Source organism: Trichoplax adhaerens, genomic scaffold (genome assembly GCF_000150275.1).
Source record: "Trichoplax adhaerens TRIADscaffold_1 genomic scaffold, whole genome shotgun sequence".
NCBI classification, from domain to species: Eukaryota; Metazoa; Placozoa; class Uniplacotomia; order Trichoplacea; family Trichoplacidae; genus Trichoplax; species Trichoplax adhaerens.
In genome coordinates this window covers 10,206,134-10,225,913 of record NW_002060943.1, presented here as the reverse complement: position 1 = coordinate 10,225,913, position 19,780 = coordinate 10,206,134, and the positions used below count along the sequence as shown (strand labels likewise).

The 19,780-nt window shown below is 33.5% G+C and overlaps 4 protein-coding genes across 4 annotated transcripts; 2 read left to right on the top strand and 2 right to left on the bottom strand.

Moving 5' to 3' along the window:
- Nucleotides 1-310: 310 nt before the first annotated feature.
- Nucleotides 311-2,756, top strand: TRIADDRAFT_4055 (uncharacterized protein; the record flags this gene model as incomplete). Its single annotated transcript, XM_002108935.1, has 6 exons — nt 311-521; nt 1,154-1,318; nt 1,701-1,963; nt 2,074-2,171; nt 2,268-2,409; nt 2,496-2,756. Coding segments are annotated over 6 exons (1,140 nt in total), but the record flags the coding sequence as incomplete, so codon positions are not given.
- Nucleotides 2,757-3,345: 589 nt separating this feature from the next.
- Nucleotides 3,346-5,811, bottom strand: TRIADDRAFT_52501 (uncharacterized protein; the record flags this gene model as incomplete). Its single annotated transcript, XM_002108194.1, has 6 exons — nt 3,346-3,595; nt 3,681-3,844; nt 3,935-4,063; nt 4,230-4,368; nt 4,462-5,207; nt 5,539-5,811. 6 exons carry the CDS (start codon nt 5,809-5,811, stop codon nt 3,346-3,348), a joined length of 1,701 nt encoding a protein of 566 aa, XP_002108230.1.
- A 5,081-nt stretch (nt 5,812-10,892) lies between these two features.
- Nucleotides 10,893-14,961, bottom strand: TRIADDRAFT_52500 (uncharacterized protein; the record flags this gene model as incomplete). Its single annotated transcript, XM_002108193.1, has 5 exons — nt 10,893-12,291; nt 12,388-13,129; nt 13,237-13,516; nt 13,725-13,760; nt 14,941-14,961. 5 exons carry the CDS (start codon nt 14,959-14,961, stop codon nt 10,893-10,895), a joined length of 2,478 nt encoding a protein of 825 aa, XP_002108229.1.
- A 1,887-nt stretch (nt 14,962-16,848) lies between these two features.
- Nucleotides 16,849-18,494, top strand: TRIADDRAFT_52499 (uncharacterized protein; the record flags this gene model as incomplete). The annotated part of the gene is made up of 3 exons (XM_002108934.1): nt 16,849-16,915; nt 17,724-17,894; nt 18,364-18,494. 3 exons carry the CDS (start codon nt 16,849-16,851, stop codon nt 18,492-18,494), a joined length of 369 nt encoding a protein of 122 aa, XP_002108970.1.
- Nucleotides 18,495-19,780: the final 1,286 nt, after the last annotated feature.

Genomic DNA, 19,780 nt, shown 5'->3' with positions numbered 1-19,780 from the left:
TTATCGATGCCATTGCATGAACTGTAGTGTACTGTACTGTGCTCAATATGAATCACCGACAGTGGACAAATCTACCTTTGTAATAGTGTACCGTACTCAGTGTACAGTACAGTACAGTACTGTACAGTGCACGCTCTCGGACTCAACTCTACTGTACTTACAGTACAGTACAGTAGTGTACAATATTACCTGTCAAACTCGCAAAACGTTGATGTCAGTACTCAGTACCGTAAATATACTGTATATTTTTACCCTCTCTGTGTACTAAGATCAAATTGAACTTTACTTTATTAAATCGAAACTCGAAAGCATGACCTCGAAGTTAGAAGAATTACTGGAGTGTATCATCTGCGACACTGGAGCTTTTATCAAATGTGATCGTTTAGACAAAATTGGAAAGGAAATTTATACCCTGACCGATGTCATTGGCGAAATACGCGATAAAGTGACAAGGGAGAAATTAAATGTGTTACCTTACGAAATCAAATTTAGGGAACCAAAAGCAGAAAGTGTTCTTGCGGGTAATCTTGACTTCAGTATTGAGTTTGCATTAATTAAAGGATCTAATATTATCCACCAACACACTAACTATCGAGTATAATACACTGTCGTAGCTCTGCTGTTTATGGATTAAGTAGTATCACACTTAATCGATTTGTTTGTAAAGATAGGTACATTGCAGTGCTGTGCTTGCCTCATCTCTGATATAGTGATTGACATTACCTACACGTGCAGTACGGTAGATAAAACCGAAGTTAAGCACTTAAAAACTTCATAATAACTACACTAGGTATCAATGATCAACACTAAACAATGTTGCATGGTATGTGCTGGTGTAGATGATTTGTGAATCGTATCATTTTTATAAATTAACTAATATGGAAATCTGTATACGCGTTTTAAAGTCCACGTAGACCTGTAAAACCAAAGTAATGGATGTGTAATGACGATCTAAATTGGCATCAATGACACTAAAATTTACTATTTCTATTGGATTACATTTTACGTTCGCTGTGTACTGTACGCTTGCAATATTATACAATACCTATGGCGTCATTAACGTAATGCTACTATTAAATCGTTCTGCATCGATAACAATGTTAATGTTAAATATTTATTGAAATATTAACCTATCACATTAATGATATTATAGTGAGCAGATATGCGAAAAAGACGGGTGATTTTTCAAGCTTATCAGCTGTAGATATCCGTGTCATGGCATTAACGTATCAATTATACACCGAACGCGGTGGTAAAGACATCATAGCAAGTAAACCTGCTAAATTAATAGCTAAGCCCTCTTATCTAAATGAAAACAGTAAAACTGACCTTGCGGGATTTTATAATGGCACTAAGGTGACTCGTAACTAATAACCAACATTAAGAATTAATTTATTATTATTACTGCTTATTAATATCCTAGCCAAATGGATTTCCTCCGAAATTCAAAAAGAATTACTATCATCTATTGCAGTAAAAATGTTAAATAGATTAAATTAAATTCTTTATAGCTTATGATATTATCTAATACCGCGATGCTGAAATTATCTAAAAATCTTTATTACTCTGAAGATAGTGCTATAATATTATAATATATTCATTGATATAGGGAACACCTGCTAATATTGTTGCTACCAATAAAACCAGCCTTATAAGTAATGATCACAGTGATTCCAGCAAACCGGTTAATACTAATGAAGAACTCAAAATAGAATCGGACTCCTTTGAGTGTGAAAAAGATAAAATTAAAGCTAATGTTTCAGAAAAGTTAATATTACAAGAGAGTGATTCTTCAATAGACGATGTTAACACTAGCGGAAATGAAGCAAGTTCTGATACCGATGATGAAGGATGGATTACTCCAAGTAATATTAAACAGTTAAATGGCAGTTCAGACCGTGAAGAAACCTCTCTTGAATTACCCGTCAAAGTTGCTTGTATAACTACAGACTTTGCTATGCAGGTTTGTACCGATATAGTAGCACAATTTATATTATAACTGTAAAATTACTGTATGTACTACTAGAATTATAGCAGAAATTAGGGTTTAACTATAATATCAATCTTATTTAGAATGTCCTAATTCAAATGGGTATACCTATCGTATCCGTTGATGGTTACCTAATCCGTCATCTGAGAAGCTATGCTTTACGATGTCATTCATGTCTAAGGTTATTTACATCTACATTTTTTTACTATTTTATCAACATGCATACTTAGCTTATTAAAGCAAGAATTACGTAACGGATTATTTTCCATCCTTTAAGAATTACCAATGATACCAGCAAGCAATATTGCCCATCTTGTGGAAATAAAACCCTGTTGAAAGTGACTGTCAACACCGATGATAAAGGAAATAGACAATACTTTTTGGTCAAAAATAAACGCATCAACACTAGGGGGATGAAGGTGACTAACTCAAGCCGTAGTTCACTGCTGTAACCTTTAACAAATATAAATTAACTGGTTATGTATTATCTTGTACGATTGTATAGTATCCACTACCATTACCGAAAGGTGGCCGCTTTAGTAATAATCCAATATTAAGTGAAGATCAGGGTACTAACCGTTTACAAAAACCACTATCACAACGAAAGAAATTGAATGTATTCGATCCTGATTATATCGCCAGATCTTCTCCCTTTCTGATTAATGATGTTCATAGTCGCGCGGCGAAACTACAATTTCAAGGTGCAGGGCACCAGAAATCTCGAAGAAAAAATCCGAATGAAGTAGTCAAGAAAGGAAAGCGGAAAAAGTAACAGTAACATGAAAAATCTTTCTCTTCGTAATGAAATTCTTATTGATTATACTATATTACTAGATTACTCTATCACTTATATTTACGTAAGCGCCCAGAGCATTTGTTCGAAAATCCTCAGCTATGTATGCATACTGTTTATACGAATATTTTTGGGTAATGGGTACTGTAAAACTCAAATAAAGTGATCGAAATTTGGTACAGATTTACTGTATTACGTTTGTATCCGATGATAATCACAATGCGACTGCTAAATAGTCTTACAATGAATGATTTAATGAGATTGATAGTAAATAGGAAATCTGCATAGCGATGTTAATTTAGAATGCGCTGTAAACACTTTCAGTATATAAACAGGATAGAAAAATATATCACATAATTATCGATAAACTTATGACAATCACAATGATTGAGGATAGTCCTAATAACTCAACTACATTGATCATCAATTCCAATATACTGTACAAATGTCTACGTGCTGATATCAGGAATATCCATAATTCTTATATTTGCATATATATCAACAGAATAGAAAGTATTTTTCTCTGTAAATGTTCTTAACTTGTGAACAAATATTGCTACATTTAGACCTTTATGCAATATATCCCACAATTGCTTAAAACATAGATAAAGTTATGAGACGCTACCAATCCCATAATCTTTTCGCTATCCAAGGCGACAATACGCTGAAAGGAGTGTTTTCCTAGTGGCTGATCTTCCGAAGTAGATTTCATGTAGATGTAAACGTTTCGAGCGTAATCACATATGACAACAAATCTCGATGATGGAGAGCATGATATAAATTTACGATCACGTTTAGAAGCTTGCACATACCTAGGTTTGTTAAAGGATATCTATTAATAATGTTTATTCTTATTGATTTACGTGCAATGATGAACATTCTCTAAATATTACGTACCCAAAGGCATCGAACGTAGACGTATGAGTGAAAGAAATATCAGGATTTGCTTGAAACTGCCACAGAAATGCGTCTGTATCATGTCTTAAGCAGAAAGCAGGCATCATATTTGCATATGGCAATATTGGAGCATTAAACAGCCACTGATTGCAGCCTAACGCAATCTTAAGAGTAAATCGTGTAGTCCGTACAACAATAATTTAGATTGCGAAGAAAAATGTAGTCAATAAAAAATAGCTACAGTAATTCCCTACCTGCTTATCAAAAGACTTCGATGTTGGAGAAGCAACAGAAAGCGTAGTATTGTCTTGAGATAGTTCATCACAGTCTTCGGATCTATCAAGTTGAAAGATTCTGTTTTCTGCAGTGTTGGGTTGAGGATTCTTTGAAGAGTGTATATGAATAAAAAATAGCCGGTGTACATAATTTTTAAATTTAACTATAACACTAAAAGCTGTTCATAATATATAGTTTTATAGTTTAATATACCGAGCATAATTTACGTATATTCGTATATGACAAATTTCTTGTAATAAACTGTTATCTTACCCATTGGTCTGAAGTCAGATGAGCCAGGCGCTGGTGAATTTCATCTACTTCGCCTATCGCCTGTTTCCCTCTTGTACATTCTTCAACTACAGTTGACCAAACATGAAAAGGCTGATGTTTTTCCAACGTCAGCTGGATGCTAAAAATTATCATAACACTGTTAATTGTTAATCGATCTTCAGAAGCATCAGCATGATACAGTAAACAACTATCGTACTATACTGTACTTTACCCAGCACCATTGTCTTGTAAGATCCAAGTACATCCATCGACGTCAACCTTATCATGTAGCTCTCCCTTCAAAAATATTAGACCATCAACTAATCCTAATAAAATCTCCTTAGTTGTCAATGAAAATACTACATCAGTTGGTTTTATGTTATATGGAGTTACAAAGTTAACCACAACTGTATCTGCGCTCTGAGTCCATATGTATTCCGGGAGTAAATTTTCATTCAGCATTGAGTTGCTTTTTTCATAGCTAGCCGACTCTTCCATTTTATCATCAGCATCAGAAATTTCACAACGTTCAATGATTAACTCTTTCTCATGAATTAAAATCAGTTTTCTACTGATAGGACAGATGCCACCAAACAGGGGAACACATTGACCTCTGATTTGCAGTACTATGTTATAGTTACATGAATCTTGATGATTTGTAGGTATTGTAATCTCAATCCACTTTGACGTAGGCTCTATTTTGAAATCTTGACGTTTGAATTCTATTAAATAGCATTGGCATTTATCTTGCTTGTCATCACAAACAGCATGCAATAATGTGCATGGTCTCTCATAATTAATAATGCCTAGAATTTTCCATTTCTTCACATGACGATCTAATAAATAAATTTTATCCACACCATCAGATATTAGTGCATGCTTTTTAGAAGGGAACTGCATCGATAAATTATGCCTATCCGTAGCAGCAACAGCATTAAGCGGGACTTGAAACGGACATTCGATAAAGCTCGTTCCATCCTAGGATAAGTTCGAAATCATAATCACAAGAATGAAATAAAGCCCCAGAATTTACCCCTACAGGGATATGACAACATAGCACTTTCGACGGTTGTCATTGACGACTGATTGGTAATGAAGCGCTAGTTAAAGAAACTAATACAATCAAAATTGGAACTTCTATGTATTTAAAAATAGATCTAAATACAGCATTAATAGCTGCTACTCTACACGGATAATTCACGATATGAATGCGCGTATACTATACGCGACTCAAAAAAATTCAAGCGTAAAGTGTAGTAGTAGCTGTAGTAGCAAAGCACCATATTCACTTTTTACCCTAACAACTTACCTTACTATCGAATTCTATATGCGCTACCTCCCAAGATTCATTTATAAAATACAGGTGATCTATACCTGGATCGCTATACCAACAATCCATCATTAAATGATTACATGTCGAATAAAGCCTCACTTCCTCAAAGCTTATCTGACTGCTAGAAGCAGCTAGTGCTCTAACGTTTACTTCAAGTTTCAATTTGAGCACCAACGGTTCATCAGGAGATAACTTGTATCCCTCAAAATTACGGTTGATTAAGTTTCTATTGGGTTCTAGCAATGCCATTTTGGGTAAAGTAATCCAACGACTACTATTGTGTCAGCAGCACTCCTGCACAAGCTTATCAATGCTGCCTTCCGAAATACTGTACAGTACAGAACGCGTACCGTACGGTATGTACTGTACTGTACAGTATGATACTGATACAGTACTGTAGTAGTGATTTTGATCGGCGTACACAGTACAGTACTGAGTATAGTTCATAGTGACCAAGAAGGCTACAACATCAAAATCATATGCAAAAGGCTACCATTGTACAGTAATATTCGTATGTATGTACATGCTCATATAATGCAAAGCCACTCATGCCAACATTGAATTAAAGCATTAATCTACTATCCCATGTATATGCGTGATCATACTGTACATGGGAAGTATTTCATCAATAACTGAAATACTGTACAACTGCATAATTTAACGATAAACCAGTTCCAAATTTAGCTGCAGCGTTCATGATACATCAAGAGTTCAGACTAGTGTATATTAGCATATCTGAATTGGCATTTACTAAAATCATATCTACATGACTCCTAACGAATACGCATTGCAGGTACATAATAGTTGCACACAATCTATACTTTAATATCTACATAAATATTTGCTATTGTACAATTACAAAATGTTAAAGTGAATGTTAAACTGTACAATGTAACTGATGTAAAGATATTTAATCCGACGAAATAGCTCATTTCATAAATAAAATCTATTTGTATGATATTATACTAAATTTCAATACATCTTTTCAGAGTGGGTATACAGTAATTGGTATTCACTCAGTAAGTGAGCCTAACGGTAACATGCCTTCTGGATGATAATTGTAAAATGTTACATGGAATCACTATTTTTTAGAACTAAAGCGCAAGCTTTTCTCAATTTCGAACTGCTTTTCATTAACCTTCTGTAGAAAATCCTGACGTTCCAAGTATCTAGATATAAAATAGGATAAAGTTAGTAGCTTAAATATAGCCGCATTATGCCAAGCTACGAGTCTATTACATTACTGAAACAAGATAATCTTTAAAGCAATCTAAGGGAATTATTACAATTATAATACTTTTCTGAATTTAATATTCTACTTAAAGATTTCCATAAGCTATATAATAATTGACACAAGAGGTCATGATAGCTTAAGTACAGAAACTATCACTATTTTAACTATGCTATTTCTATATATGTTTTAGTCATAGAACAAGACATTACTAAATTTAATTATCCATTTTAACAGATTCTAATCTCATTTACTAACCCATCCTTATTATGATACTTCAGCTCATCTTCAATGCCTTCTTTACTCTTAAAACCTTCCCAGTCAAGTTTGACTTTTCCCTGTACACAGAAATGTTCATAAATCAGTAATGCACTCTTCGTAGTCAATTTGTAAATGCATGTTACTATACCTACAATAGATTGTACTGCCATTTTTACCTGACGGTACGTAATCTTCATCGTCTTCAGAAGATAAATCGTCGATTAGGTGGCTCATTTCACGTTCAGAATGTTAACACTTAGTAGTAAAACTTTCAAGTTGATCACAAATGTAAGCACTGTCCGTGTATAACTCTATGATCTCCACTTGAACTGCGCCGTTCAGTAGAACACCTTTTTAAATGTAGTGTAACTCTGTCACTGTATAGCATGTACAGTACAGTATACAGTACAGCCATGTCGGTTGAGTACAGTACAGTACTGGACTGAAATCGGGTATTTCAGAGCTCATACAAAAGCTGTTAAATTATATTCAAATGTTATACTGTAAGCTGCTATGGCAATATTGTGCAGCAGTCGAGTGTTGTAAACTATAGTGTAAGTGGAGCGTCGAATCCATCAAACCGATCATGGAGTACGTGGACCTCGATCAAAACTGAAGACTTCCAATGAATAAACTGACAGTGAACTAAAAGTACTATATTATACCTTCAAAGTTCAAGTTAACTCGACTTATGGCTATCACAGATATCTTTATTGCTGCCTTTACGATTATAATATCACTGTTGATGGTATTCCTGGTTGTATTTGTGTGTACGTACAACATACAGATTACCTAAAAATTTTATTCGCTGATAGCTAAGCTGGTACTGTAATGTAAATGGTACCATTTAACTAGTACTTGTTTCTAAACTATTCGATATGTATTGGTCATCCTTATCCTTGTCAGGATGATAGTGAAGTTTAGATCATCGGACGGAGAGACCAAAACGGGATTGTATTAATCAAATCGATACTATGATACAACTAACTTTCAGTTACTTACGGACCTTTAACAGAAAAGGTCGATTATCAAGCTACGCTTTGATGCTCTGGACATTACAGTGTAGTTACTGTCTTCATTGCATCTTACACTTTGCAATTTTATGAAATGTCAATTTAAATTTGCTATTGCTACAATTGAAAATGCAACATTGAATACTCCATGGCACACTACAGTATACAATAGAGTTACTTAAGCGATATGCGATATCCGTGTGCTTGTCATATACTGTCCATATCATATCTCTGATAGCTAACTCGAATGTCGTTCCAGGTCGAGGTCGTTGATTCTGTAAACATGTTTCTGTTATTACTTATTCATTTACGCATAGCTCTTCTGCAAGACGAAAGTTACTGTAGTATCTTTTTAAGCAAGTGATTGCTGATTGCTCTTTAAGTAATATTATATTCCAGACCATTCCTGAATGCTCCGAAATTTGAATTTTAAGTTACTACTAAGATTGAAGCCGTTACTGTTAATTAAGACAATTTTATTGGCAATAGAATGATAAATAGGAGGATCTGGGAGTTTATTCAATAATTAATACTGTAGTGCAAAGTATACACTACTCGTACAGTACAGATTGCTTAAAGATATCAAGTACTTAAACTATTCATCTGATATTGTTATCATTTCCTGTAGGTTGGTACATTGTATGGAAGTTCTTTCTACAGCGATTTCAGTTCATACGAGAGTTATTGTTTGAAGGACCCAAAGTCAAAGATCAAGTAAAAAAACGATGAAAGATTATATCCAAATGCTAATATGAGTGTGAATAGACCACTCTGCATGTCCGTGTATTGATAGATATTGATATTACATCATGAATTGTAATCACATATACATATATCATACAGTCGTATGCCATCCGTAAAAAATATACGTAGATGTTACCCAGGCACATCATTATTTGTCTAATAAAATTTTAAACTGCCACTGCAAGCAACCACTAACTTAAGATGTAATGTACTGTATTAACGGCAAGATACCTTTCAGATCTGACAAGTATGCTTCAGGAGCCATACCTCTCATAATTATAATATTTTAATTCTACTTCTAATCAAATGGACCTTGCTAATATGGCAATGATATCAGGCTTGAATACAAATAATATAATTTAGCCATGTAAATCGCTTTTCCTTTGGCTATTTCGGTTCTATACAGCACTTACGGTATTAATGGTCGACACTGCTGTAATTGCTACGACATACCATCAACAAAGAATAATTTACACCCTTAACACTGGCTATCAACTCTGTAGTAACCCTTCGTTTACAGGAGGCTATAAACGATCAGCATTCTATTTTTTTATATAAAATATCATGCAGGCTTATTCCTTTGTAACAACAATTAAATTCTTAAGTTTATAGGCAGATTGCCAGATATCCCAGTGCAAATGAGCCTGTGATGCACCTATATCATACATAAATGTATTGCTATTCATTGTTTGGCATATTTGTTTAAATGGTATTTTTTATTCTCGCCAAAATTATTGTAAAACTCGTGTACTTTTTCGCATTACAAAATCTTTCTATACTAAAAACTTAGAAAACACTTTTATTCTAAATCTGTAAATCAAATTTTATTTATGATACTCCCGTAAAATTGATGTGCTATGTTCGTTAATACAGTAGTTACGTTATACTGTAGTCGCTATATTCGTGTACTGTGTACACAATAGAATGCCGTCTTCGTACTTAATCTTCTTATACTGTACATTTGAACGAATAACATCAGAATTTATAATTTGTTAGACTGTAATTTGCACTTGAAATGTACAACATATTGTATTGTGCTACAACATACTTAATGGCTTACTACTGATATTATGGAGTCTCTATTACATGGTGCAAAGCAGACAATGCAAAACTATCTATATCAAATTCAAATTTAGTGAGAAAGATAAAATATCTAATACGAACCAATACAGTAATCCTTTAATTTAAGACCAAATTAGCGCCTTCATTAGCTGAGCTGACGCTCAAATTTCAAAGTACTTTGGCATACGATAAGTTGATATATTATATGCAGTCTCCAAAATTAAACAATTATCGCTTCAAAAATAGTTCAATAATATAGTGTCTTACCTGATATCTGTAGATTATAGTAGAAAAGTTTTTAATGCAAAATGTAAAATATCCTATATGCTAGTACCCATACATTATATATACATATACATACCATCGATATTTATTAAAATGTCATATTTTAAGAATAGGCTATTAAGCAACATTTTGTTAAAATTTCTTAGATAATTCAGCTAGTCTAATCATATATATATATGCCTACGGCTACGAAGACGATTGGATCGTTACGTACGATTTATTAATCATTACATCACTAATTACAATTTTTATAAAATTTAACTATAAACACAAATCGTAATCAAAAAACTTATAGTTTCATCGAGTATCTATATGGCATCAAAAAATATGAGAAAAACCTGAAGAGTATTTGAATTACACGTTACTTTCACGTTTATTAAAAATAAATAGAAACTCATTATGTAAGTTCTGACGTTAGCATCATTTAACGATGCCAATACTAATTAACAGATACAATTTAGTTACTCAAATAAAATGGTGATTTCAATTAGCCATTTACAGCTTACATTAGTATTCTAACCACAAAATTGTACGAAATTGAAAATTTTTGGCCATTCAATTTTTAATAATTTACAACAATTAAGTCAATCTGCTAGTAAAACCGCTTATGTATGGTATATAAACTTTTATAGCTTTAACAAAAGTTTACGGGTATTTATCATATCAACAAAACATATTTGGAACTTTTCAGTTGAACCGGCATCTTTAGTCCGCGTCAACCTCTGCGTCAGTAGTTATTTCGTTTTAAGACTAGTTGCATATATAACTAGCTCCTTAGATATCGCTGACAAATCTTTACTAGCTCTGACGATTCCTTGTAACGAATCTTTAGATGGGTAATTTTCAGATGCCTTCTTAGCAGCTGAGGCAAATGTAGTAATTGCGTCTACTAACTTTGTAATGCGATTTTGTAATTCCTGCTTCACATCGCAATCAGGTATGCGATCATTACAAAAATCAGCTACGAAAATCAGCGAATGAGCACCAACGATAATCTTCTTACTTTCTTCCAATATTACATTAACTCCTTCTTGTTCTCTAATGCACTTCACTAAAATTTTAAATTCTTCGCCAAGACTCTGAAATTTTTGCTGAAATTCTGATGCGTGCTGATCGAAAATCATCGTAATTAATTCAGGATCTTCGGTGGTCTTATCTGATGTATTCTCTTCTATATTGCTTTCTGTATGTTTCGGCGAATTCTTCTCGACAAAAGTTGTTATGGATTCTTTAGCTGAGGATTGACCTAAATTGGGATCAACCTTGTAACTAGGCTTACCTAAACTCTCGCTCTCTTTCACCGCACTAGTTCTTTCACTAACGGTATCTGAAATTACCTTCTGTAAGATTGTATCAGTGTACGTATCACAATCCAATTTAGGATCTTCAATACCAACAAAATTTTCCGAGCCGACGCTAATATTTTTGTCGAATATTATATCTGCATTTTTTAATACTAATAAAAAAAAATCATTGCATAATTTGGGCATCTGACTGGTAACTAGCATGACCCTATCTAAAGTCCCGGAATATTGTGAAGAAATATATTCAATCTTCCAATTAATGCTATCTAACTCCTTGTAAGATTCACTTATAGTATTTCTAATTTCAACCAGTTGGTGAAGACCTTCTTTGAGTACACGAGCTACTTCTTTACCTTCATCACTTGAGTAATAACAATTGACTAAGGATCGCTTGCCGACGTCCACAAAATCAACAATATACATATACAGCTTTTTCAGGTGAATTCTTATACTTCTCATTGTCGATTTCAGAGAAGATACTGTATGCCATCCTAATTTTTTATGTCCTGTTAAATTTTTTGAGCAATCGAAAATTTCCCTTTGTAAATGATCGATATAGGTCAATCCAACTAAAATATTTAAATCAATTCCTTTGAAAGAGCTACTACGCTGCTTCCATTTTGATATTTTGGTACTGAAGTCTTCCGACCGCGCATAAATTGCCGAGTATTTGTAATTTTCAGCTTTAAAAGTCATCATCGTATCAACGGGTAATTCACTTTGTTGCTCATTTCTGAATTTTGACGATGGACCAGCAGCTACGGCAAGGGCGGATTTAGATTGAAATACTTTATTCTCCTCCTTTGGGGCTTGGGAACACTGATTTAAGCTATATAAAGTCGCAATAAAAATTTCATTTAACAGAATTAATCTTATTTTAATTCGTATTCTTTACTGTATCATACACACAGTTTCACTCACATACCTATCCCGACTAGAAATATCATAATCTTTTTGATGGAATATTTGTGCATTTCCAACTTCATCGCTTTTGCAATCTTTAGAATCTGTAACTAAAACGCTTTCATGACTGTCCGGAGTGTCGTAGTCTGGCTGATTAATTGATTTATCCATTGTCTTAATATTAATTTCATGCAGCTGAGATCCACACCTAGCTTCAGGAATATCATAATCTTGATTATTGTCCATATCAGAGTAGCCATATTGGAATTCACTATGGCCTACATCATTCTTGTTATGGTATAGACCTGTTGCGATACCCTTACGAGCATCCTCACTATAAGAGACAGGAATATCATAGGAAGGCTGCTCGGACACTTCAACGGATTTGTGATCCTCTCTATGGTCTGCAAGCGTAGGTACATCGTAATCAGGCTGTTTGATGTCCTTCACTGACTCTGGTATATCGTAGTCAATCCGTTCTTCGATTTCATCATAATCTGCAAAATCTCGAGACTGGGCGCAGTTACTATTCACAGTATTACTGGATCCATTCTTACTATCTTTACGATAATAAGAATTAGCGTTGCTAACTGGAACATCGTAATCAGGCAAATCAATACTCTTCATCTTTTGGTTATCTTTATTAGCACTCTTATTGTAATCATCAGAGATATAATCATAATCATTCGCTGAATGAAAAGATGCATTAAGCCTGGTATGTTGCTGATGATCACCATCGAGAACTGAATGTTTTCGATCAGCACCTGTAAATGGATTATGGTTTGTAAACAATAGCGGATTTGATTAACTGATAACGCATCTTAATGTAATGCTTATCATAACTTTATCTCTTTACATATAAAATTCTGACCTGTTTTTTCAGCCATAGTGCTATTTTTAGTCGTAGATCGTGTAATACCAAGCTTACTCTCGGCTGAACTACTTATTTTCCGATTTATAACTCTATTAGTTACAAGTTGCAAACGATTGGCAGGAGCAATTCCAGTTCTACCTCTGCGCTGGCATAACCACCATCCATCTAATTTTGGAAGATTGCGTTCGATAACTTCTACTGTATCACCTTTTGTAAATTCTAACTCATCAGGAGATTCAGCAACATTATCATAGAGTGCAATAGCTCGAAGATTGCTCTGGAATAAAATTAATTACGCACAATTACACAATAATCGTTCAGTTTACTATGTAAATAATTGCTTAATAGAACCAGACATCTACAGCATCATACTTTTTACATTCATTGAAAAATCTAACCGACTGATAGCTAACAGTAATCATATATATTTACTAGTATAATTATCAGAGTATTTTAACGATCAACAGTACTGCACATTTACTTACTGCCGTATTAACAAAAAACATATGAAGGACACTCCACTAGTGATGTAATAAAATTGCATTAATTAATAAACAATCTAGTTCTGTAAAGCTGATCCTGATATTTTTTACATAAAGTAATTACATTATAGAGTGTGCTAATCTTTTAATTGAAAGCGATTTAGCAACAGATTACAATCAAATCAAGATTTGATTTGGGTAACAGCAATTTAGATCTTTAAGCGGACTTAATAGTGAACTACAGTACAGTAATAGATCTCAGTTTAAATTAGTCTGACGAAAAAATAATCAATAATAAAATGAAATAATTGATGAGTGGTTTTATAACTTTGTGATTCGATGATGTTTTGAAAGCATGGGTATCTAACGATGAGTTCTGCAGACCGGTGCACATTGCTAATAAGACTAAGTATCAATTAAGTAACATTGCAGGAGTAAAACATCGTTCGTATTCAACAGTTTATGATTATGCAGTAGCTGCCTAATGATTATATAAAGTTCTCCGACGGCATTTTGCTAATTTAGCCATAATTTGAAAAGGGTTATCCTGTATACTTTACTGTTCCTTCTTTTTGTAATTGTAGTGATTCACAAAATCTGGAGAACCTCCAAAAACACTGCTTTATAAGCTACGCACCCAAAATTCTCTATAGTATACTAGCCGTAAAATATAGTGAAGAAATCTTAACGTACCCCCCTATACCGCTACCCTCCGTCATTGACTACATTTCGAATATTATCTATAAATTATACAATATAATTTTAATCATTACTCAATCAACAAATTTGCGCTCTATTGCTGTACCTAGTGCTGTGGACCTCTCGAATCCAGGGAGGTTCCACACTAGTGCTTACAACTATCGGCATATAATATCAATCACTAGCATTGCAATTTTAATCTCAGAACTTTTTACCAAGTGTTTACTAATATGCCTTTTTACTTTATCAATCATAATCATGTAGAACGGAAATGGAATAAAATTAAATCCGGATCTGATGTAATTCATCACACAATTCAATTAAATAATAAATATATTAAGTAGTTAATAAAATGACTCGTAGTTAAGTAGATGTTAATCATTGAAAATTGGTGTTTGCCATGTGTTAATTATCGCTACTACTACATTCGCGTGATTACAATTTTAACATATCTAAAATGATAGTGGCTGTAGTCACTATTTGTGGCAAACGTGTAAAGTTAGTTGAGTATTTTACTTACTGTTGAAGAGATTGTCGCCATATTGGTTCTTTGCTAAAAATTGTTACTTCTGATCACAGTGGTAATTGGCTGTAAAGTAATAACAGAGGTTAATTAATGACAACAAGTTTGCATAGAACTGCAATGTACAGTCACAACTGAAATCTACAATTTTTATATTTTTTTATATAGCATTGAATTTAGCGATGTAGATCGAGCCTTACAGCAGTACGCGATGATCACTAATTGAGAAAAGTAGAAAGCACTGACCGCTATTAGTACTATTATGCATACTTAAGATACCTAGGGTACTAGCGCTGTTCATACAATAAAGAAAAAATTATTAATACCATAGGAATAAAATAAATAAACGATTCAATTGACGAATTTGCCGTCGAATACAATAGCCTTATACAGAACCGAACGATACAATTAACATTGAAAGTCCACTGATACTTTAGTTTTTATACCTCTTGATGTTACTTGCATAATAACAAGACACGTTCAGAATTTTTCTTTAGCTACATGCTGGGAGCCTTGAAAAGTGAATGTAAATAATTAATCAATAAAAACGTAATATACTGTACAGGACAGTACGTACTCCTACATTCATACTGTAGCATTATTTAGTGTGGCTGTATTTTGCATCCTTGTTACCGGTAATGCACTACAGTAGGAAAAGCTCCTCTTCTTGTAGTCGTAAATCAACAATGGTACATCATTAATTAAAGCACACCTACTGTTAATACTGTACTGTACAGTGTATGCTGATAGAGATGGACGACTTAAAAGAACAAGCTGTAAGTACTCCTACATTCATACTGTAGCATTATTTAGTGTGGCTGCATTTTGCATCCTTGTTACCGGTAATACAGTACAGTAGGAGAAGCTCCTCTTCTTGTAGTCGTTAATTAATCAACAATTGGGTTGTATGGGAGCACTGATACTAACTATACTACTAACATACTATCCGAATCCGAATCACAGCGATAAAAGAAATCACCTCCACGATCGTAATGGTCGATTTCTACTTTACTTTGAGGCAATTCCTCTTCAATTTCACAGCCAGCTAATAGCTAACTACTGTAGATTAAAATAATACAGTACTGTACACTTCAGCAATAGCAACAGTGAGTATAGTCAAGGACTTTTTCAGACCAAATAAGGCCGAAATGTGGAAAAATAATGACTTAGATCTTCCGATTCTATATTCCTATTCACTACTATTAATTCAAAAATATTTATGACGTTATTTAATGACTGCTTTCAAGCAGCACTTAGTAAAATAGAATAAGACCAAGTCATCAACGCCAAACTACTTTCATACGGAGAGAAAATTTTCCGGATACTACATAGACTCATAGACCACTAGAAGAATACCAGACATATTTCTAGTAGTCAATGACGGTACTGTACTGTACAAGTGTACATTACAATCGTCGACTAATCGAATCCCAAATTCTAGTACAGTAGTCCGTAAATCCAACTGTCCAAGACTGGTTAATGAACCATACAGTATAAAGCAGTGTACTGTACAGTGTACAGTACATTGTACAGTGTACAGTACTGTACAATACAGTAAGGCGTTTCAGTGGTGTTCACAGTACAATGTATGGTAGCGTACAGTACAGTATACAGTATTGTAACTGTACTGTACTGTACAGTACATACGTAACGTAAGTACTGTAGTGTTGGAGCATTGGAGTCAAGTGTCGTTCCGAACCCCAACCAGTGTTATCAGTACAGTACTGTACTGTACGCAACTGTAACAGTGACAATACAGTACAATGTACAGTATACAGTATTGTACACTGTACACTGTAGTGTACAGTACAAGACACCTCAAGTCATACTCAAAGGATGGTTCGAGCAAGCCTGCAATTATTTTGATTCCCCTCTTCAAAACTGCGATGCACGTATGAGCCAAAAATGGCATCGGAATCGCAGCTCTTTTTCTTGTCCCCAAATGGAACCTTTTTGATTGAACACTTTCTTCGTAAGTTTGATCAGTTCTGCTGATACTAAAGCAAAAGATATTTTCATTTTTTATACTTGTAATAGTAATACCACCGCAAATCCGTAAAATGTATTAGCGGTAACCTAAAACATAAATACAGCATTCCTTCTTATTCATTTACTTTTATTAATGATAAAACTTGATTAATTGTAATCTATTCACGAATACAAATACACTAACTCGCATAAAGGGGCGATTCATTTACAGTAAAATTATATAATAATTCATAAATATTGTTATATCTCGTATACTCGTGTAGTATTGACGGTATTACTATAGCAGTAGTATTAGTGATTAAATTATAGATTTGCATTCTGGCATAAAATTGAACTACCTCGTATGTTATTAATTTATATTAATATTTAAAATTAGTCGCCAGATCCCTTTTTAATTTAAGCAACTACGAATTTACTGATCGTAATCATAATTCAATAAATTCACAAATGTGACTATGATTGTACAGCTCTTGTACAATAAGTACAGTACACTGTTTAGTAGGGCTTTACTCATGAAGTAGAAAAGTAGGCACTGCATTAACTCGATAATTTATAACACTAGTAGTAAGTATTGGAGATCTTTATACTTTTTCGAACTTTCAGTATTAAAATCCTATCGATTGCAAAACACGGTAGTAAATGCCATAGACATTATACGTATATTAATAAGTAAGTATTAAATGAGTAAAATATATTACTGTACACACGTGCAATTGCGCATACTACAAATTAAATTCTGTAAATAATAATCCAATTTTCAGTAATGTTGCATTTTTCTTTAAAATTTTTAGCATACTGGTTTAATATCTTCGTTTGGTGTGTCGTTACAAGTGTCCTGATACACGTACTAGCTGCTCTAGTAGCATTTAGAGCCTTAAGGTATCAACGAATTGGCTCCTATACGGCGTGCATATTCTTGCTGGTATCGTTAATCTATCCTTTAACTGGTGGTGCAATTTTTAGTAAGTTCTGATAGAAACTCCCCTTATCTAATACGAGTATTACATACGTTATAGCATACACTCTAAAAAACATCAGGCTATTAAATATACGCGTATACCGTAAACTGTACGCTTACACTACTTCGTAATCAATATAAGTATGTGTGTAAAGTACTTGATGATCTACAAGGTCCCCTAAATACCTTACAATATACAGGATAGTATATACACAAAATATTCAGCTAAGCCAAATTGCAGTAAAGGATGATCGTGGATGCAGTCTGCTTGATCTCTACATATAGCAAAATATAGCGACATAGCCCTCTACCCCACTGAAGACGTTCCCTACACCTAAATTTATCTCAATTTTCTAGTTCTTATGCATTGAATCGAATAAATATTCAATACTACTGGTATTATAGCTAAAATTGTTATGGAAAATACAATATTTGATATCTTGTCAACGTCTATAATCTTATTTTCACTTTAGGTGCATTAATAGCTGGAATATTTTCTACTGGTGGATTTGTTATCGAATCTTCTTATGTTATTTTAATCGGTATTGGTCTCACTATAGCTTATGTCATCACGTCGTACAGTAGAGTCCTTGCCTCCCTTTGATTAAGGATTTCACAAAAGTTCGCCCTTTTGTTAATATATTTACGTACTACCATAAAATTTATATGTATTTACAGGATATTTAATAACCCAACGTGACAGAATCCATGATCGCTGTATTAACACTATATAAATTGCGAACTACCCCTCTCAACATCGACTTATTCAAAATTTTAACTAATCACATACTTGTACAGGATATAACTGCAAGCTACAATATTGAATACTATATTTCTTATGATATAAATCTGGTGTATATATATATACAATGTAATCCAAATAAGTAATTTTTTACTAATAATTACTGTAATTATATAGAAAAAAATAATGAATTATCCTTGCTATATATTTTAACCACTTTATAGCACTTACTACGTTTAGCTGTTAAACGTCACGGTATGCCTCACTCCTAAAACAATGCACCAATATAGGTGCATTTTTCGATATTAATGTTAATTAATATATCCACAAGTAAGATTCTATAATTAATCGGTTAATGTTGTAATAAAATTTATTAAAACTTAACTACTTCCTACCGCCTGTACGTACACAATCCTACTAATCTTTGATTGATGACTAAATGAAGGGAAAGTCAATTACGTACATAATGTGTATCAGCAGATAACAGAATGTAACATTTTTAACACTGTCTAAGTATCTGTTACATTAATCGTGGAAATGCGACAGATCAGACTAATCCTCTAATTTGAGTATTTCCAAGCTCAAATCCTCCCATTTCAGTTTTGTTCTTTGTGTCCGTTATTAGAGCTAGTCACTTAACTTCACTTTCTCTTATCCCAACCGTATAAATATACAAAAAACACGTTATAATTTCTAAAGTAGGCCCTCCAAATTTTCTAATGCTACACGCAGTCATGACACGATCCCAATTCGGTACTTATTCTTTGTACTTCGAGAGTAAGATTAGGGAAATATTCCTATAAATAAAACTGTTTAAATATTTCACAGTAAACTTATACAATTTAATTTTCGAACGATCGGTTAACCGAGGTTTTAGTATATCTATCAAGTGTACTGCCCAATCATAATATAATTCATCATACGATAATACTACAGAGAAAGTGCGATTTTTCAGAAAATCGGTATCACACGACGGTACGCCATCGCCGGCATTTAGCAGCTGCAGAGGTAAACAATTGTCTTTAATACTATCGAAGACTGTGTGAATGACTCACCCATGAAATTTTTTTATTATGTTGAGTTTGATTTAACTACTGTAACGTTGGATAAAGCTTCATTATTAATACCAGTGAAACAAGTGCGATCGA